Source organism: Syngnathus acus, chromosome 8, assembly GCF_901709675.1.
Source record: "Syngnathus acus chromosome 8, fSynAcu1.2, whole genome shotgun sequence".
NCBI classification, from domain to species: Eukaryota; Metazoa; Chordata; class Actinopteri; order Syngnathiformes; family Syngnathidae; genus Syngnathus; species Syngnathus acus.
This window is the reverse complement of record NC_051093.1, coordinates 7,440,301-7,461,803: the sequence shown is the minus strand read 5'-3', so window position 1 is coordinate 7,461,803 and position 21,503 is coordinate 7,440,301. Positions and strand designations below refer to the sequence as shown.

Here is a 21,503-nt window from a genome sequence, read left to right as displayed (position 1 = left end):
ACCTGCTCGATTCCCGACATGGCTGAACTAATTCTCTCTTCTCAATCTCTTTTTGTGAACAAACTGACCTTCACTATGCCGCAGCGACCCAGCAAAGATAGAGCAGCACTTCTTCCACTTCCTGTCACCTTGATAATATTTTACACAACCCCGCTTTACCAAACACTAAGTAACAACATCCTAAAGCCACTTTCCAAGATTACCGTACTTACGCCGCCCACTGCAGTATTTTATTTTACTTATGTGCAAGCTGGCCACTCTGACAAACAGTGGCTGCGGCCCGCCGAAGTGGAAAACCGAGCCGTCTGTATAAAACTTTTTTTCTTGTAGGTGCGCATGCCTGCCCAAGCTGAACGCTAGGGTGGGATTAAATGCGGGGGGGACATCCATTTTAGACGTCATTATCCCTTTGGGGAGTCTCATCATCATCTTGCCAGTTGAGGGAGAGTGGCTGCAACAACATCCGGGGCAAGCGAGAAAATTCCAAGCTCTAATAGTGAAGGCCGAGCCCCTGCGGCTTCTAATCACGGTCTGACTCGAGAATACCTGGGACTAATTGAAATGGGGTAAAATTAGCCAGGGAATTGATAGCTGAAAATGAAACTCATCAGTCAATATTCACCCATGGCTTTCCTCTGGTGTGGCAGATATAAGATCGGGTTTTACTATATCACGAGTGTGCGGCATTACGTAACAATCGATGTAATATTGTGAACTTGCTGAATTAATAAGCGATTTAAACCTGGACAGTCTGTTATATTTTTGGAATATTGCTTTGTTTGTATCGTCAGACACGGCAGTAGCGGATTAGGCCGTGTTCTGGCTGGAGTTGTGCCGCATACCCAAAAGACGCTGACTCGGACGCAAAGCGACGGCATTCAACTCTTCCGCAGAACATCACACAATAGTTGTTGTTCCTCGCTCCGAAACACTTCCAAAGCGACTAATCCAAAAAAGACGGACGGGATCCCGGTGCCAAAAATAACATCTCGGAATGAGATGGAGGATAGATTATCGTGGTTCTAATCTGTGAAAAGCGCACGATAAAACACATTTCAAGTGATTACGGCGCTTTGATTGTCACGAGGGTCTTCCTGCCCTGAGCCTTACCTGTGAACACGCAAAGTACACGCTATCCGTCATGTGTGTGAGGTGGGCGAGGTGGGGGCGAGCAAAGAGAAAATAAATAAAAAGAAGCACGGGTGAGAAGGAAGAGGGCGAGGAGCGAGAGAGAGAGAGACGGATTTGGGTGCTAAAGCCACAAATCATTGACAAGATTAAGGGCCTCTTCAGGAGGTGGTGTAAATAGAAACATGTCCCTGGGAGAGAGACCAAACTTATCTTCCTCAGCGGCGTCAAAACATTTCTCAATCTGAAGGCTTGAATATATTTATGTCTGCCAGAGACGTGATATGCAAAAAGGAAGCGTTTGGAGTAGGGGGAGTACACACCCCGTGAGACAAGAACAAACTGTTTTGATTCTGTTATGACCTCAGGCTTGACTGAGGTGTGCCGACCAGGTTGTTGATCACACATAACACTCTCTCGTCTTAGTCCCTCAGACGCGGAACCAGCGTGTTGCCAAACAGCTACGGGCGCTTTCATCTGTTCCGCAGCTGTCACGTCAAAAAGGCTCCAAATGATGTGCTCAGTCAATGAGCTAAGCTAATGAGCTAACTGTCCTTCGGGAGAAACGTTGGACAGCGTCCGCGCTCACCGGGAAGCACAAAAAAATTATTCTGTGCCCGCTTGTTACTCAGTTGGTGGGAAATTCAATATCAAACGTGTCAAGCTTAGTTAAAACGGCCAACCCCCTCATCGGGGATATTCGAAATTGTCATCGTACATAAAGGCTGACACAGCACAGTTCGGAGTGAAAGTCGATTTGCCACATCAAGACTTACATAATAGCGTAACCTGCCGATAAATTCGACAAAAAAAAACACGCTTGGTGAACAAACAAGAACAACAGAGTACATGGAGCATTTCATGTTCTGATTTGTTGCTATTTTGGCTGCTTATTATAAAACGTGCTCAGGTACATTTTGTCAAATGTGGCAGTTATAAATAAAATAAAATGCGGCGATAAAAGTATGACAGCTGTCTACATATGTCTTGATATTCCTTGAATTAAAAATTGCAACAAATGTCTTCCTAGCTCGAAGAAATAACAGAACACCTTGTACGCAATTAGCGCTTCAATTCCGCCACAATTTAAAGCGATGACGACATACTGAACGCTCATCAGTGCTATTTCAATGGAAAATGAGACTGCTCACAACAAGTAAATATGATTTGCTTATGAATAATCATGAGCATGCAAATACAACTCAATGACGGCATTGATTGTGGATGGGGGGGAGCGAGGGTGATGTGCAAAAGATAATCTGACTAACTGAGGTCATGACTCCACCGGAGCTCGCTCTATGCTCGTCACCATGACGACGCGGAGGACTCCATTTACAGCGCCGCGGTCGTCGGAGTGAATCATTCTGCTAGCTTCAATTAGCGGGGCGTTATCATTCATGGGGTTGATTGTGCGGAGCCGTCAATTTGCATTCCGGTTCGTCCTTTCCACAACACACATTGGAACTTGCTACTGCAAAACTTGATATCGCTCTCTCTCACAGTTTCGACCGCTAACAACACATATCAGCAGTGATAATTAACGAAGTGGCAGCATGTAGCGGTACGTTTGGCTCCTCCTGGCTGTTTTGTGCGAAATAATGGTGTTGACCCCAATGGCGCCGCACTCTGGTTTTCGGAGTTATTATATTTATGCAACCGCTAAGCTCTCTGGCTATTTCACAATACTGTCAACCTTCAGCAGCTGTGCATGGCCAAAGCCTGCTGTGAACATATTCCATTTCTGAAAATTGAACAGTGAAGGCGAGGGAGAAGCAGACAGAGCGAGTCAGAGAGGGGGGGGGCAGGAGAAGCGAGGCCTGTATATTTTATTCAGCGGCAGCCGAGTACAATTCATAATCAACGCGGGCTGATTCACAGTTTTAATTAAAAAGAAGCCTCGTAGTGCCGGTCTTGATTTATGAAGACCCCGCCACGAGCTCCTATCCGCCACAGAGCGAGTCAACAGGGGGGAAAAGGGGGCGAGGACGGGAGCAGAAAGAACATAGAGATTTTGCGTGGAGGGGGAAATGTCTCGTTTCTCACAGCGAGGTGGTTGCGGGAGTTGGCACGTAACTCAGTGTGAGTGTGTCAGAGTGTGCACGTAAGCATATGTGGGGGGGTTGTCTCCATTTGATGCTGACTAAATCCACTTATGGCTTCATTTTAATGTCAACAATGTTTGGAATGTTTATCAGAACATTTTGAAGAATTTTATGCATCTAATGCAATGGAACTACTGAGTATGACCAGTGTGGTTGTAAAATTAAAAAAGTTTATATAGCAATAAAATACAACTATAAAAATAAAGAATGAAATTTACTTCCCCTTTGACAATTGAGCATTTATTTTCTTTTTTTGGCCAGTGAGTTTAAATACTGAGCGATTAGCTCCAGAAATAGTCCAATCCTGCATGAACATTTTATGATGCGTCACTTTGACCTGTGATCTGAGAGGGAAAAAAAAGGAAGGAAAGGAGTACAGCATCTATATTGGCTTTAAAATATTATGACTTGCAAAAAAAAATGGCCAGCGCTGCAATTTTTTTTTCCTGGACTGATGGAATTTACTTTGGTCTGACAGTAATGTTAAGTTCGTGTCCGCCACTGCCATTAGAGAATCCCTTGATACAGAAATATCTTAATTAAAAACAAGTGATTTAGTGCGTACGTGCATGTGCGTGCGTGCGTGGTCAGAGCGAGGGAAGAAAATATTGAAAGAACAAGCCAAAAAAAATAAAATAAATTGAGGAGCAGCACTAAGTTGTGTGTAGCTAACACATGACTAACTCTCAGAAGTGAGAAAAAGCATGGGAGACTTGATATGGTCATATGCTGTGCACACTTTGCAAGAACTAACACCTCTCGAGTAGCAGAAGGACACCGTCGTGTCTTAATGTTCCCCTCAAGGTTTGCCTACAGCAAAAACCAAATCGGCCGTTTGAGCAGCAAATTCCGATGTTGTCAGAGGTCAACTTGTGCTGACGGCTATTCTTGTACAATTCAAGCTACCTTAAAAAGGAATACATTGAAGGCGCTGTGTTGAGACATTTTATAATCTCTAAAAAATAATAATAATACAATAATAAATATTCAAAGTAATTGAATTAGCTTGTGCATGAAATCCGCATACAAATGAAGCTGAAATATAAAGAAATAAAAAATAAAGAAATAAAAATTAAATGAATAATTAATAAATAAATATAGAAATTAAGCTTTGCCTTGCCTGATGAGTCTGCTGAGTAAATAAAACTTCTCACAATCTCACAACCATATTGGCGGACAATGTACAGTATAGGAATGAACGTCAATCCAAAGAAATATTACAACACAACGTGAACCTTTTATGCCAAAATATTCACTACCAACGTCCTGCTTCATTCTTATCTTGGATCAGGATTTGTCAATTCCCGCCAGCCACTTTCAAAAATATGAATCACCGTCCCACAAATTGAATTCTGTGCTGTATGTGTCATACAACAAAGCATGTAGCGATCATGTTTGAAGGTTGACTGCCGCTCTCCCCACCATTGACTATATTATGAGTCTATTAAAATGTGCTCAATGGAGCCTCTCACTGACTCATTGCTTTGTTTGCTATCACACAATCCAATTAGAAAATGCTCATGTTTTAACAATGTAGTCGTATAATGATAAAAAGCATAATTATCGCGCACTGTTTTGGTTAAATCAACGTTATTATTACGACGAGCTCGGGGGAGTGTCATTGTTCGTCATTTTATAGTGGAAGAATTTAAAAGCGCTTGCAAAATTGAGCTCGCTGACAAAAAAGGAACACAACCTGAGCCAATAATATACAAGCTGTATGGAAAAGAGTCGTAGGCTAACTGAGATCAACTCATTCACCGCCAACAGGGTTCAAATCTTTGACGTCTATACCCGTCAATGGCACTGAACGTCAGCAAATAATTGCATGTGTATATTTCTGAACTGCTTTCACAGCTGAACAATCGGGCGCTTGGAATATTTCGAAGCTCTGAAAACGTGTGATTTTTCAAGAATCAATAGAGGATGCAAAGAAGAGGAGTGGATTGGATGCCAAGACAAGGTTGAACAATTACATGAGCGCTGCATCCTCTGCCCTCAGCTGCGCTGCACTCTTTCATCAATCAGACTGACAAAATCTATTGACGTTGGATCTCCCTCCTGCTTTTTTGCGGCTACACAACATTTTACTGCTTTACTATGTGCGCCACAAAATGAAGCGATACTATTTATTTCCGTCGTGGTTTAATTATGTCGCGCGGCGGGACCTACAAATCGTAGCTTTTGACAGTTTGTGGACAAAACCCCGCAGGGAAGCATTAGCTTCCCACTGGGGAATTCTTCCCTTCAACTCCTGATGGGTACTTTTTCCTTAACGCATTCCAATCAATAACTTTTGTATTACGTTCCTGGCCGAATCCCAGCTAGGTCTCGGGAAGAGAGGCCGAGAGGCCGAGAGCCCTCCGGCGGAAGAGGCTGCGGAGTTTGCTCTGCTTGGTTGAGGCCGCCTTAGCAAAGTGAGCATTAGCCGTGACATTTGAACAGCAGCGGTGGCTTTCTGGCGTCCACCTCGTCTCAGCGAGCATTCGGGGATGGCTGAGGGTCAGTGGCCGTGCTTGAACGTTTCATCTTCAGCACGCTTACGAAACAGCGTATGATGCACAAGCGGCCCGTCTTTGGAGAATACACTGATTTATTTGTCTAGTGCGGCTTTTATAATAGTAAAGAACATACTGCTTAGTGGAGCTTAGATGAAGAGAAATGCATTCGAAGAGTACAGGCATTTATCAAACCGTGCATCTGAAATCCCTGGCTATGACACAATTGAATTTGATCAAAATTAAGAAGTGCATCTGATCAATCAAATACAGTAGGAGCAGACAAACATGACGGGACCTGATGCTTCCTTCCGCCCTGCAGCGTTGGAAGACATGCCAGGAAAGCGCAGACGCCACCATGTTGAAAGTGCTACGCTCAGCTAAAGATTGACTCTGCGGGCTCTTTTCCATGTGACTTATGTTCCTGCTCATCTACTGGAGACAAGGATGAGTGACGCCCTATTGATCTGCCGCTTTGTGGCCCAATCGATACCACGCACGGAAAAAGAAAAAAAAAATCCCTCCCCTGCTTGAAGGTCCAGCTCAAGCATGTAATCTTACTGTCCGGATTTAATTACTATGGAGTGATAGTGACACTTGACGATAAACAATCAGCAAATATTTAGTCGCCGCTGCTTATTCAATTACAAAATAATTGAACAGCCCGGATTGAACAAAATGATTGCGCCGGGCAGAATTTGCTCTCCCCCAAAACTTTCTTTGAATACTTTTTAGATTTAATGAGATATGCCCACGCTGCTGTGCTCGCTATACTTTTTTTTTTTCCGCCACTGTGTGACAAAAAGGCAAGCTCATGCACATCAGATTTTCTAACAAAGGAACAAGCACACTCAATCGCTGGGACCTCTTGTACTACCAACAAACAAGGTCCTTTTTCCTCCCAGGCCCTTGAATTACATTCAATTTACAAGGACATGGCAGAAAAAGAGAGAAAACAAGCTGATTTTCAAAAAAATTCCCTCCATATCGGCACATTCAGCATAAGAAGGCCGCACTGGACTGAAGACAGTTTATCAAAGGATGACAAATACGTACAATAAATTCTTAGCCCATGGTTGTCATTCCATATAAAAATTGAGCATTAAAGGTATATTATTCAAACTGGATATGAATGGTGACGCATAATTTACTGTTAAGTGGATTCGGTGGAAAAATGATGACGCTCGGTTAATGAAAGCAGTGACATGATAAAGAGTCGAAATCCTATTACTGTTTCGGAACAGAAACATTTTTAAACATCAGGGGTCACGTGACTACATTTGAGCTGTGTCATATCTTCTACAATCGTTTATTCAAGTTTGGATTTGAAAATTTGACTGGGGTATGAATCATTTTAGGCTTGAATTAATAACACAAGATGTGTTACAAAGTTAGGCTAGTTCATTAGGGACTAGCTTGCGAGGGTCCAAATCTGATTTTCCCTTATTGCATGTGAGTCAGCTAAGAATAATGGTGGCCTTTAGGCGAGCAAAATCTTTTTGGATGAAGCGCTCCATGTTGATAAGTCGAGAGCCGCAACCTGCATTTCAGCAGAAACAATTTGTAATCATAACTAAAGAACCTTCAAGGCATATAACTTACATGTGTAGCCTCAAATAAGATAGCGATTAAAAAGCTCCCAACTTTAGATTAAACAAAATAATGTTTGAAAATACATTTGAAGACCACCGAGCTTCAGCCAATGTACCCTTGGGTGCCCCCGAACCGCAGTTTGAAAATCCCCGAACTAAAGTGCCCATCTTAAAATCGTGCTCATTCTGAACTTGACTACTATATCAAAAGTATATTCACAATTGAGGCTTGTAAGCTGTATTAATGTACTAATTACAAAGTTCTGATGATGGAATTGTTTCAGGCAAAAGGTCCAAGCTACAATAAGGTAACTCCACAGGGTGACGCTATTTGGACACTATATGATCAGACGCCACTAAATAGGCCCATAGCTCTAAAATCCCGCCATTAGTGCCACTTTTCTTTCCTCCCTCCTAGGAACGAGAACGCCTCTTGATGCGATGCAACGACGCAGTTAATTCATCTATATGGTAATGTTTCATGAGGTAAGCCGGTTGTAGGCGAGGTGCAACGTCAGCATTAGCCGATGGAGCTGTGTGACTTTCAGCTAATGACAGAAGGCCGAGGCGGAGGCACTTCATTACCCCCCCCCCCCTTCTTCAGTCGGCCAAGGCGGACGATTAAGTAAGTAACAGGACAAAGTGTGTAACGGCTGTTTCTCTCTTTGGTGAATGAAAGAACAAACAGACGGCGAAAGACAACAACACATCGGCGCTCGACAAATCCTTTAACCGGTGGCTGAAGCGTCATGCAAACGAGGGTCGATAGGTGCTGGATCAGGTGAAGTGGCATTGATCAAAGTGCACGCTGGGCTAAAAACCCAGCCGGGATGAAACCACTCCACCTTGAACCTTGAGCTGAAATCTTAAGCACACAGCGAGAAGCAACAAGGTCGCGGGACGAGGTCGCGGGACGAGGCCGCGACATCAAGACACGCCCCCATGCTTGGGTTTGGTCTTACCTTGCGTTTTGTGGGCCAAACTCTCATCCCCTCGTCTCAGAAGTAGCATGATGGTGCAGGCTGGGCCTCCTCTCTCCCTCTCATAGCCTCAGACTGAGGGAGGCTGCACTACAATGCGCACAAGACAGGAGATGATTATTGATCACTGGCAAGTATCTTAAAAGCTCAATGGAACACAGATGGAATAGAAAGAAAGATGGCATCCATAATGGATAGGAAAAATGTATTCTACTTAAGGCTGAACAATTATCTGAATTCATTTCAATGTAGTAGAATGACATTTTTTGATCGCTAAGGTTTTTTTGTGCTTCATTTTAGTTGTTTGGTAAAATTTTGCGAAATTGTCGTCGTGAATTTTGAAAGACTGCAAGTCAAAGCCTTTACTTTGTTTACAATTCTAATTGAAGTCAATGAACGGATTTTCATATTAATTTGTGGTTCGTTTCCCTTTATTTTAGAGCTAGACTAAAATATTCAAGTGTAATAAATCGGATGCATCAAAAATGTTATTTTTACTAAATGAACTAGAGCAGCTCAACAACATGAAAACATGACGTAACATTATGACCGGTGAATATATTTTGTGAACACTATTTGTTTTCGTTTTCATCATCAAGAGGCAATTAACTGAGCTCGGGACAATTTGTTATGTCATGTCACCGCGATTGTGAATTACTCTGCGAAGATGGAATCATTTCAACGAAGGGACACGTCTCATAAATTTGAATGATACCATCTGTCAACATCATCACCCAATTAATAGAAAGATGACTTTAATTAACTCCGAAAAGGATCAAAGATAACATTTAGAATAGAAAATTAAGTCTTTTTTTTTCGCAACAGGGCTTTATGTGCACTTTCATTCATGATTAATTAAATGACACCTCTTCGTCTTATTAGTATGCAGGCTAAATATATGTTTCCAAGTAAAAAAAATTTCCGAGTACATTTGGAATGACGTGGTTGGTTTAGCTCGGAGAACTCACAGCAATTTAAGGGGGGAAAAGCAGCAATTTCAAGGAAAATGTACTCCACGGGAGCAGCTTCTCTTCTCCTCCTCGCTGCGGCAGCGTCGGGCTGACGTCTGCCAGTCTGCTCTTTTAAAAAAAAAAGGGGGGGGGGGGAACAAGAAGGACAGGAGGTTACCGGAGGGTCACGAACACTTTCAAGAGCCTTTAGTGCCCGCTGCGACATTTGACCTGCCGCCTTTCACTTAGTATGACTTAAGAAAACATACGTCAATGTGAAAACAGTTCCCCATTGTGTTATTTGCTTTAAAATAAAATAAAATCAGGCCACTTCTAGACAAGAAGAAAAAAAAAAAAAAAAAAAAAGCAACATTCAGGCTTAATCTGTTTAACTGCGTCTCCCTGTAGTAAGCTGTGTGTGTGTGGAAACTGGCAAAAAACTGCTGAGTGGACTCAAAAAAGCAAAACCAGTCCAATTGGGTAAATTACAATTTTTTTTTGCTCCAGATGTTCAGTAGCATTAAATTGTCTCCGCTTTCATTGCCAACAACGACTAATAAGAGGCGCTTATCAAATCTGCTTATGCATGGCTGACAAATGGAAGGACAACATTTATGTGGATTGACGCCGTTTTCAGATGAGACAACTGGACCTGGCTGGCGCTCACCTACACAGACTGCAGTCCCTGAATTTGGTATACAGGTAATCTTCGGTTTTGGCCAGACATTTGAAGCTATTTTTCATGCCGGCTACTCAAATGACTGCCTCCACCAAGGCTTTAATTCATCACCTGCAAAGTCAGTGGGTGGATGGACGATCTGAATAAAGAAGTCTAAAAAAAAAATCAGCATGACCCAGCATTAATTGGATACAATTGAATTTATATACTATTCTTGCTCATTGTTTATTTTTAGTCATTTTGTAAAATTAATTCTGAACCTCAGAGTTTTTTTTTTTTTTAACTCTCCATCCATGCCAACAATATTGATTTAAGTTCCGAACAAAAGGCGGCTGAAGTCTCCATCATTTTTGACTTTGTCTATATCTCCGAAAGTTGACGTTGTCATCCTATCGGTTATCTGGAATTTGAGTGCATGACAGTCAGCATTTTCTTGTGCAGACTGCACAGCTTCATTTTCTTATCACCGAGAAAGTTCTCTCTTCTTTGATCCTCCACAATGTGGTCGGAAATTACACATGATTAGCTTGAATTGAAAGTAGCCAGGCGGTAGAAGAACATCAATGGTACAACTACTGCACAAATACAAAAGCCGCATCTATGAAAAGGCACGGCAATAAATACAAGCAATTGTTAAGAAAAATCCATTCAGGATTCAGATCAAAATGATGACATGTTTGTCCTGATGAATGCAAACTAACAAAGCAAATCCAATTGAGCAATCTTGACACTCATCTTTATTTTGCCAAAATCCGCAAGAATGGAGTCCATACTTGAAGAAATTATTCATTTACATATGTCAGTGAATATTAAACATGTCTGCGGGGTAACAGATTGTCCTTTTCATATTTAATAGATCGATGGGCCACACAAAAAGTCGCGCAACGGTTAAACGAAACAAACAACACACGTACACAACACAAGCTATGAAAAGAGCAACGCAACTCATTTAAAACACCCAGACTCTTGTCTCATACAAATGCTGCAAATGATCTTAAATGTTACGATTACGCTCACTCGTCTTTTCTCACCAACAGCGTCTGCATCGATACAAGTCTTTTAATCAGCTCTGATGAATTATTGAGCAGCCCCTTTTTTTTTATATATATATTAGATTATGACCTATATTCTGTCTGCTTGAACAGATCGTGCCAATAAAGTCCAGATTTAGTTTTGAAGTTGGCTTCTTGTCCCACATAAGCTTTAATCACTGAGCAAGACACATCCATGTAGCTCTGCAGATGTAATCATTCATTTAAGACGGCAAGTTCTTCTCAGGTTTTTTTTTTTTTTTCCACGCTGCCCCGCATAGCCAAGTGCTCAATTGGTGCCGGTTTAATTAAGGCTGATCTAGTACTCAGACCTCGACGTGTGATACGTCTCATAGGAAGAACACGGGGAGGAAAAGGAAGCAGCATGAGATTAGTATTCTCCTGCTGTCTCCCTTCTTGGCCTGTTTATCAATGAAGATCATGTCTATGAAGGCTCTTCAGGCACACTTGTTTTCCACATAACCTTCTTGAGCGGTTTTTAAACTCTAAACACTGCCAGGGTTATTAATCATGAAATGCTTTTTATTTCTACAACAAAGCTGAAAGTGTTCTATTGACAAATACTAGCAACATCTCGAACTATGTTTGTGAAAGGGAAAACAAGTTTAGCATTCGTACTATACAGTATAACAGCCCAAATCTAAGTTGTAAGAAAAAAATAGATCTATTTGGCCATAGCGTCACATTATTACAGATGCATGCCAGGCCAGTAGATGGCAGTGTGTCACTGAATCTTTTCCATGTGTTGGAGAATTTCAACATGAATGTCGGCCATTTTGTTTTTCTGTTTCCACAGAAACCTTATTCAAACAAACTTCAAAAGGGCATTGTCAACTAAATCATCATCCATTATAACATTTTCTCTTTTATAATCGGGACATAAGATTCACATCCCAGTGAAAATGTCAGCAAAATAGCCATCCAAGTCTCTATTCTCGCTCATAGCCTTGAAAGGCTTGTTGAGCCGTGTGCCACAGAGGCGCAGCGGAGTTTGCACTCCAAACGTCCATTTTGCATCGCAGCAGCTGTGACAAACAATTTGCTTGTCGATACCGCAGCCGTACACGGTTCAGTCGCATGTGCACCTACAGAACCGAGGACAATGGATAATGATCCCAACGTTATGAGAGCAGGTCCCAGGTACGGTCATAACCTTGACTGCAGACAAACACGCACGCACGCCGTATAAATCCAAACCGATGTCAACGACAGGAGAGTTAATCAGAGAAAAGGGGTCAATCACGGCTGAACCTTTGATGGATGTTTGTGACTCTCTGTGTGGGTGTGGGTGTCTGTCAAAAGTAAGAGTGGGTGTGAAAGCACATTTTGCATCCGACACAGTGAACATCTCATTCAACGGGATGCCGAGTTGCTCTCACATTTTGCAAGCCGATAAAATGATTGCGTTGAGCTCATGCCCATGCATGACTATTTATGGATGTCATTTTATTAGGCATTGCGGCCAATTGGGAAAGCGGAATCACAAGCACGCAAAAAAAAAATGCTTTTGCTTGTATGAGTGAGGATAAGTGCTAATCAGGCGGATGGCAGGAAACAAACTGAATGTTTACATCCCTTGCTGCCCGTTACTCTTGCTATACTGCAGACGGAAACAAATCAAAAATAGAATGTGATTCAATCGCCTAACATTAAACAGGCATCTCACACACACACGCAATTTATATGAATAATCTAAATATTTTTATGATAAAGTCATTATCCAAAAGATTGCAAGGCAAAATCGACATGAGTGAATTTCAAGCAATGTACTCACCTATTGGATAAAAATAATATAACTAATAAAAAATAGTTGGTTGGAGCAATTGAAAGAATCAGTATTACATTATCAATTAAACAAAATATGCTGCTTGGGGTCTTCAGTCCATTAGTAAAATCCCACAAAGGAAAAAAAAGAAAGAATATGTCAAAGCAGCTTCAGCCCATTAAGGAAAGAAAATCCCTTGTGTCAGATTTTTTTTTTTACATTTGGAATTAGATATCCAGGATTTAAAAAGGTAATTCCACAGAAAGAAAGAAAAAGAGCTCCATCCAGAATACCCTTATGGGGGTAACAGTTTCCCACTTGTCATTATCTTCATGTAGTGGGCAGAGAAAACATTAAAGCTCCCCTAGAGAAATGGGAATACAAAAAAATGAAGTGAACAAAAAAAAAAGGAGTTGTGTGACTGTCTTCACTTTGCTATGCATCTGTTGGTTGTTTTGACTCGAACGCATAACTCAGACACACTCTCTCTCTCTCTCTCTCTCTCTCTCTCACGACACACTCAAAGAAAATAATCTTGGTTTTCAATTCACCACATTCACTCCCACCCCCCAAAAAAAAAAATCGAACAATTTCATTAACCATCTGTTCGCTGTATAGCAAAAATAACCCTAAATAAATATAACATAACTAAATTGCATCACAATTCTGCCAAGTGATAAAAGACAAGACAACGTATGCACGGTTGGACGTGACATTTTTTTAAGATGCTGGATGAGCAAAAGAAATTGAAATGAATCAATATGTGGATCATATTGTGAGATGATGGATAGAAAGAAAAATGAATGTCAAAGGACTAAAAATAATAATAATTACAAGGAAAAGGGGAGAAAAAAAATCCTCGGCAAGATCAAGGCTTTTTTTTTTTTCCTTCTAGTCCATTGTCTTTCAAAGCTTGTGTCAGTCTGTCTGCGGGAACAAGTCAGTTGAGAGCGATATGAGATGGAACGTGGGTGTGTGTGAGTGGGGGGGGCAGGAAAGTGTTGAAACACAGATGACAGCCAAAGTGAACATACAGAGCTTGTCTCAAAGTATCCATGCACACAGTTTGACCTTCACATGACTAACTAGTCTGCAAAGCTCATTTTATTTCCAAAAATGATGATCAGTCAATGATGGAAACGTCCTCCACTGAACAGATGTCTCTTATTGGGCATGGCGGGCGGCACATGGGAGGGAGGAAGCTGTGAGACATTTTCCATGTTTAATGAAGGCACAAGAGCAGACTTCTTTTTTTTTGTGCAGTAACATAGAAATGACAATGCTGCCGGAATGTGGTTTGATGACGATGGGCAAGAGGAAAGCGGTCCTTGCTTGGGGTTGTAGTCAAACAGAACCAAAAAATATATATAACAGAATGATATGGAGGCAATAATATGTCAAAGTGTGCATAGCAAATGCACGCGACAGACCTTCGGAAACAATGCTAGCACAAGAAAACGAGACTTGGTGACAGACACTAAACACCAAATAGACCTACCTATGGTTAGATTTAAGAACCGCCCAAAAAAGGATGCATAGGATGGAAGGAGGGGGGGAAAAATAGGAGAAGGGGTAGAGAAAGGTATAAAAGTAACAAAGTAGAAAAAAGAGGGGAGCCGATTAAAATGTCTTCATAGTTGGGAAGGGAATTAGCACATTTGGCGGCTTCGAAAAGTAGCCAAAGTTATGAGTGGACAATGAGAGGCGTCGAGAGGAGGAGGAGGAGGCAGCGAGGGGAGGAGGGAGCGTGGGCTGCACAGGGAAAGAAAGGGCTGGAGGTGAAAGCAATTGAGAGAGGAGAAAGAATTAATGATGAGGGGGTAAAAGAAAGGATAAAAAAATAGGGGGGGGGGGGGGGAACAATCCCCTTCCTCCTTCTTCTTTCCCGTCTCTCTCACCCTCCTTGTCTGGCTCATAAATAGAAAAAATTGTTGACCAGGTAAATGGCAAAATAGATGAGCAGACAGAGAAGTGAGAGAGCCAGCAAATGAACAGACAAAGCACCTCCCAGCAGCGCGATGAGGAAAAAAAAGAAGAGAAAGCGAAAGATAAAAGCAAATACTCCAGTGGCCTCCGTCGTCTCCAGTTTATGTGTGGAAGGGGGGCTTGGCGAGTTGTTCCCCTTCCCCTCCTGCCTTCTGCTCTCTTCTCTCGCTCTCCCCCAAAAAAGCTTCCCATCCAGATGAGGAAAAAGCAGGCACAGGTGTCCTCTGTCCCTCAACTCTGCTTGGACGTGTGATGCCACTCGCACAGGTAAGACATTGTTGCAGCAGCAACACACAGTGTGGGGAGGAAAAAAGGCGTGCAGGGGGGGCTGCTGCTAGTCAAGCACTGAGGGGAAGATGTGAAGCTGGAATTGCTCTGTCTCCCCTCTCCCGCCCATCCCTGCGAAAAGATGGGAGGAAGGGAGGTTCGCTCGCTCGCTTGCTCGCTCTCTGCATTAGTATTCATTGAAAGAGTGTGCGAGAAAGCGAGCAGAGGGGAGCCTGCAAATGTCGAGGAACCCAACTGGTGTTTGAAACTGACAGGAGAATGGCTCCCTCTAGTGGCCTTTGTCAGTACAGGCTCGATAGGGTGGCAAGCGAATGGACCACTACGTTGCAGAGTTGGGAGATAGATGCAAGTTAAAAGTAAGATACAAGACTTGAACTTTATTTTTCAAACAAGTCAAGTCGAGTACACATCACTTGGGTCATAAATCAAATAAAGAATGTGGCTTTGTCACAGCATAAAGTGAAGTGATTAAAAAAGTTGTTTTCCACTGATTACAACAAAAAAGACAGTATAAGTGGAAAGACCAACAACTTTATATTTAAAAAGAAATTACAAAAACGACATTCTAGCAGTAAACAAGATTCGCAGGTTAGTTGTGAGTTATTTTGATTTTGCCGGGACTGATAATATATTTATCTTTAACAGAGATTATATCCCCCCCCCCCCCCCTTTACAATATAAACATTAATAAGGTTACGACTATTTTAAAAACCACATAACATAGACCAACATGGTTTTGTATAGTTTTCTTTCTTTCTTTCTTTTTTAGAACTAGTAAGCTATAGGAAACTTTCAATGGTTTTGTTTGTCGCTTAAATGCAATGTAAATTCGCACAGCCCGACTTCGATAGTGTACAAGAGTTTGTTGCGGCGAAAACGCAATTGCAACATACAACAAAAAAACAAATAGTGTAACTTTTGTGACAATAAGCAACAAAAAGCACGTATTCTGGAAAAATGTATTACCTTTCTCCGTCGAGAAAACGTAGAGGTCTGACAGCAAGCCAGGTGTTTCTGTGCCGCACATGATTGCTCGATTGTGCGACGTTTGATTAAGTTGGTCTGGTTGTGGAGTGCAGACATCGCTCCCCGATCAAAACATTTATCTAAAGATGGCAGCGTCTCCGTCTTCCTTGCGTGTCTACAGGGGAATTCTCAAAGAGTTGCGGGCCATGCAAGGGCAAAATTATAAGCAGTCGCTGGCGTATAACTACGTAACAGATCAATTTCGCAAAAATCAGGCAAGTTTTCTCTTTCCTGCAGTTCTACTTTGGCCAGCTAACTTTTCTTAATTAGTACACATTTAGTGGTATTTTCCTCTATTTGTTAAATGCGTTTTGCTATTTTAATAATATTTAAAACGCCATGTGTGTGTATGACCATATTCAAAGCATATGACTGCAGCGCAACCCAAGGGCATGCTAACAGCTAACAGCTAACATGGCAGCGCAATACTGTTGCCCAGCGTGGATTCTTGACTGGACACTTTAGCACACTGCATTGGCATCCAGTTTAGCAGAGACATCTCAATTTAATCGTTACAAGGATAACTGCACTTATTACATTCACGTTAGGTCAATTGAAACCCCCAAATTGTCTTTTTATTTAGTGTCTTGTAATTGACTTGAGACTAGTGCAAGGCTCCTGCTCACCTTTGACCCTAATGGGGGAAAATGTACAAGAAAGTGGAAGGATTAATGGTACATTCACACGCAGTGACGCTGCCCGTTGAAATGAAGCATTTAGATCTTTAAGCATATAGGCTTAAAGCTTTTATTATGAATGCTTGAGCGAACAAGGCTCACCACGGTGGCTGAATGCATGTGCAGTGATGCACAACGGCTAGGGGGAAGGCTCGAGCCTGTCAGTGTGTATTTGTTAAAACTCAAAAAAATGGCCCAGGGACATTATAATGTATACGCGAGATCATCGGGACTGGAGCAAATGCTTAATGTCAGCATCACTTGCTTTAGCAGAAGAAGCAGAGTATTGTCAACTCAGAAAAGCTGGTGATGATTGCATATCTGTTGTTAATGTCACTTAATTTGCCACATCCTGCCCCCACTAATGTCCTTTTCGTGTCAGTTGTAATTAATAAAAAGTGCCGGGGTTTAAATGAATTCTCCTCTGGTGTAGGTGACGGGTGAGAGGCATTGCCGTGCCCAGCAGGAGGCGCTCCATGCCTCACAAACCTACCTGTGTCTGCTGGCAGCCTCCAGGAACCACCAAATCCTGCATAACCTCTACCATGGAAAGGGAGAGCGCAGCTCTGAAGAGGCGGCGGGTCTGGTGGGGCTCAGGTTGCCGACTCAGCCAGGAGGCAAAGGCTGGGAGAAGTGAAGGCTGCACGGGGAGCGATGGAAGAATTGATGCCTCATGAACAGCAACCTTCAAACGGACATGTGATATTCGAGAAGAGTAAAAGCTGTGGACTCTGCCTGTGTTCCAGGGAGGAAACGTGTGGAGAAAGTGTTCGAAATAGATGTACCCAACTAAGTATCTGCTTTAGTCCTGCAAATGTTTTTAAATATTCAAAAGCAGTGGCAGGCAACTATTCTACTTTCTCTATTAAACTATTCCTTGCTTAATATTTGGTTACCTTTCTTTCGATTCCAAGGCATGATTAATGGTTATTATTTCAACCACCATTATAAAATGTAGTCGTAAATTGAGTTTCAAAATGGAAACTTTCTATTTGAGAATTCATGTCACAAAGCTACAAACATGCCATCAGTAAAGTTGTCCCTCGCAGCTAACTGAGGCCGGTCCATTCATTGCTTTCTCACTTTGCCCACAGTGACACCAGTCACTGTTTTCCATTGCACTGTTTTTCCATTAATCTCCCTTTCTCTGCTGCCCCCCCCCCCCCCCCCCTGCATCCCGCTGATGACTAACATTGCTTTCAAAGTCAATTTAAAAAGAATGCCCCCAAAGCCGAGCAAGTCACTGCGACACCGGGAGTAAGGCAAGCAACCCGTGCATTGGCCACATTCTACACACTCAAAACCTTTCGATGCATTCTGACAAACCAAAGGCTTGTGTCCCAATTAATAATGCACAAATAAACGGTGACGAGGATGGGGTTCTGTTTGTGACTCAGCACAGTTGTAAAAAAAAAAAAAACTGTATATATAAAGTAGAGCATAGAAATAACAAATATTATATAGATAATATTGCCCCATCCATTGCCTTGTTTTCTCTGCTTTGCTTATTTTGCATTTCGACACAGAGTGTGAATGCTTTTTCCAGTTTGTGTCTGTGTGTAAATGTAGAGCGAAAAGACAAGTGTGAGAAAGGCGGAGGCACTGAGAGTGGAGGCTCTCTCTCTCTCCCTCCCTCACTCACTCAAAAAAAAAAAGAAAAAAAACACAGCGAGGCAGCGAGCATCTCTAACTTGTGGCGGCGGAAGGCGCACAGAAGGATGAGTTGATGAGGAGGCAGTAAGCCAAGAAGTGGCGTGCACGTTGAAGAACCAAGTGGATACCTAAAACATTTGAGGTCGAGAGACATTAGGGTGACAAGAAGAAAGGGAGCGTCAAAGAGTGAGGTGCGACATGTTTGGAATGCTCAAAAATTCGCTTTTTGGAAACACGGAGGAGACAGAATATAAACTACTGAGCACAGAGACCAAGGTAAGAAAGGAATCTGCACATTTTCATCATGTAAACTATGAGACTAGAAGTAAATATAGATTCTCATCTGCCATGTTTGGTTAAAAAAAATATATTTAAATTATTCTATTGTATTTCTTATGCAAGCTAGACGTATGCACGTGAGCTACCTGAGCCCGTTTGTGGTCAACCTCCTGGCTCACATTATTCACATGTACTGAGCTCACACGGCCACTGTGATGACATCACAGTGAAGGCCGCGACCTTTTCTTATCTCTGTCATCCTTCTTGGGTTTATCATCTCCATACATTGAAGAGAATGCCATGGAAAGCGAGCGTTGGTGTGTTAACGCTGGCAATGCCCGGCAGCTACTTGTTGTCCATGTGCTCTTTTGACTCACTATGCATCGCTACGAGTGCAAGGAGGCATGCATGCTTTGGTGATCATCTGTTGGGAGTTCTGAGGCCAGATTTAGGCTTTGGGGGATGCAAGGCTTATTTTAATAACTCACTCATGGGGTCGTCCACCTACATCCTTGGTTGACACTGACAGCAGCGCTGCTGCTATTGGCAAGAGCGTCTGACGTTCTGTTGTTGTTTACGAACATTTGGTGTCGCTATGACGAAAGTTGTTAAATTGAACGAGCAAATCTGTAGTAAAACTAGATTCTCAAAAAATGGACTCTTTGGAAACGAGCAACTGATTTTACAATGCAAAGTCCATCAAATCTCTAAACTGGACTCAAGTTGAAACAACTGATACGGAAATCAGAGATTGTTACCGAAACCCTCGGACACCCATCTGACACCTTATATACTTAATTAAAACTGAGAAGAAATACAGAGGAGCAACCTGGTCCAGATACGATGTAGACGTGATGTAATTAAAAGACTTGAGGTAAATAACACAACATGGCCAGCCATTTACTCTTTCGCTGCCATCATTGTTACATTTAAACATTACCTGCTGAATAAATAGCATTAGAATGACCTTTACATTCCTACACTTGCAACCTTGGACAAAAAGTGATTTCCTGCATGTATAATTATGCAATGAAGCCCCTCAAAACGTATTAAGGTCACAATTGCATAGCGATGGAGCAGCGTGGCCACGCTTCGCATTAACCCCTGGAAATCACATGAAAAGACGCTTGCATCATGGTAACAGTGCGCTGGAGGCTGGAGGGGGGGGGGGGAGCAAGTTGTGTTTTGCCTGCGTTATGTAACATTGTGTATCTCTGGCCTATTATAATGTGTAGCCTGACTGAAGCCACTGCGGCAGCAGGAGACATTAAATCACATCAGAGGAAAACGTGTTGTCCTCCGGATGGTTTTATCTGGGCCACACTTGTTTGGCACAACCACGTATGTGCAATTGTGCAGACAAACATACAACGTGTACACATGCTAAAAGCTTTGAAGGGCAACGGCCCTGCGTTAAGCCAGTCATGGCTGCACTCAGACCTAAATGTTATTCATTAAACTTGGGTTTTGGGTTGAGAAAAAAAATTTCGCACATTGCTTTGGTTGAGTCACTAATGTCGAAATCCTTCCCCACTTCTAGGATGGCGTAAGCTTTGAGGTACGGCGTTACGACCCCGCTAAATACGCCGTTGTTTCCTCGGAGGGACGCACTTATGACCAGGTGACAGGCGAGCTGGTGAGGAAGCTGCTCATGTATATCGGTGGAAGCAACGAACAAGGTAGGAAGGACGTCTTACTTTTCCCGTGAAAAGCGCCGTACAAAATGTGGCATTCAATTTCGATATACTAGTATTCTTTTCTCAACAAGGTGAAGCCATGGGTACGGCAGCCCCAACCATTATCACCGTGTACCCTCGGAACGACGGCGTTCTGTCCCGTCGTCTGGTGGTTGCCATCCGCATCCCTACCGTCTACCAGCAATGCCCCCCAACACCTACGGACACCACCGTTAAGGTTGAGGAGCGGCCCGGCATGACCGTCTATACACTGTGAGTTATATTTTTAGTCACAAGGCACAGAATTCAACTACAGTAATTTATTTGTTTTACCGGCCACAGGCAATTTGGTGGATTTGCAGGTGAGAGCGAGTTCCGAGCAGAGGCTTTGCGTTTGACACGCACCCTTGGCGAGACGGCGCCATTCCAGCGCAAGCAATACTTCTGTTGCAGTTACGACTCGCCAATCAAGCCCTACGGACGGCGCAATGAGGTGTGGTTTATACAGGAGGAGCCGTAGAAACTCGCTCGCCCATTCTGACCGCTTCACTGACACTCCATTCAACTGAGGAAAACAGACGGTAATGTCACTTCAGTATTGTTCTTCTCTTTACACGAAAGGAAACAAGTGTAGTATGTTTGTGAATCAAAAGATGTACTGTGACTTGTGTATTTGTGTGCATAGCAAAAGGGAAGACTAATGTCAAAAAAAAAAAAATGCATACCTCACTTCTGCTTAGCAGTAATGTAGCATTATTTGTTAGTCCCAAATTAGATTATTAGCTCGTTTTTTTGTTGTATAATTAGAGATGACTATTGGGAGCGCTGTATGACGCTCTGTGTATTTTTTCAGGTTGTAGTAAGAGCAAGCAATTTCCCATTCTTTAATTGGGAACTGGAAATGAAGTGGACGTTAAGCCATAAAGTTGTGTTTATAATGAGTGAATGGTGCCGTAAATTTTTAGCCGTTTGTTTTGTGATCATTCGCGATGGCAATTTGAAGTTAAAACTGCAAACCATTTTTCATGTTGTTGTGCATTATTCATATTTATTTACATCCCTAAAAATATTACTGCGATACATCTGTTGTGTGGTTAAAACTGTAAGGGTTCAACTTGTCTGTCGGAAAATAATAAAAATTGTTGAAATAGTCGTATTTACAAGGCTTCTTT

The 21,503-nt window shown here is 42.3% G+C and overlaps 3 protein-coding genes across 4 annotated transcripts in view; 2 read left to right on the top strand and 1 right to left on the bottom strand.

Moving 5' to 3' along the window:
* The window catches only part of LOC119126408 (glutamate receptor ionotropic, NMDA 2B), a 61,220-nt gene extending 46,706 nt beyond the window's left edge, over positions 1 to 14,514 (bottom strand). The window contains exons 1-3 of one of the 2 annotated variants that reach the window (XM_037257675.1): positions 14,245 to 14,514; positions 9,269 to 9,379; positions 8,283 to 8,390 (exon numbers count right to left, since the gene is read on the bottom strand). In XM_037257675.1, coding sequence (XP_037113570.1) covers positions 8,283 to 8,309 — 27 coding nt within the window. In that variant the 5' untranslated portion in view covers positions 8,310 to 8,390; positions 9,269 to 9,379; positions 14,245 to 14,514. The remainder of the gene's footprint in view (positions 1 to 8,282; positions 8,391 to 9,268; positions 9,380 to 14,244) is intronic. The other variant, XM_037257676.1, reaches the window with a different exon arrangement.
* Positions 14,515 to 16,040: 1,526 nt separating this feature from the next.
* fmc1 (formation of mitochondrial complex V assembly factor 1 homolog) lies at positions 16,041 to 17,608 on the top strand. Its single transcript, XM_037257683.1, has 2 exons — positions 16,041 to 16,261; positions 17,157 to 17,608. Exons 1-2 carry the CDS (start codon positions 16,133 to 16,135, stop codon positions 17,358 to 17,360), a joined length of 333 nt encoding a protein of 110 aa, XP_037113578.1. The 5' UTR covers positions 16,041 to 16,132; the 3' UTR covers positions 17,361 to 17,608.
* Positions 17,609 to 18,415: 807 nt separating this feature from the next.
* Positions 18,416 to 21,032, top strand: LOC119126413 (heme-binding protein 1-like). The gene is made up of 4 exons (XM_037257682.1): positions 18,416 to 18,652; positions 20,196 to 20,334; positions 20,424 to 20,604; positions 20,674 to 21,032. The coding sequence occupies exons 1-4, from the start codon at positions 18,575 to 18,577 to the stop codon at positions 20,849 to 20,851; spliced, it is 576 nt and encodes a 191-aa protein (XP_037113577.1). The 5' UTR covers positions 18,416 to 18,574; the 3' UTR covers positions 20,852 to 21,032.
* Positions 21,033 to 21,503: the final 471 nt, after the last annotated feature.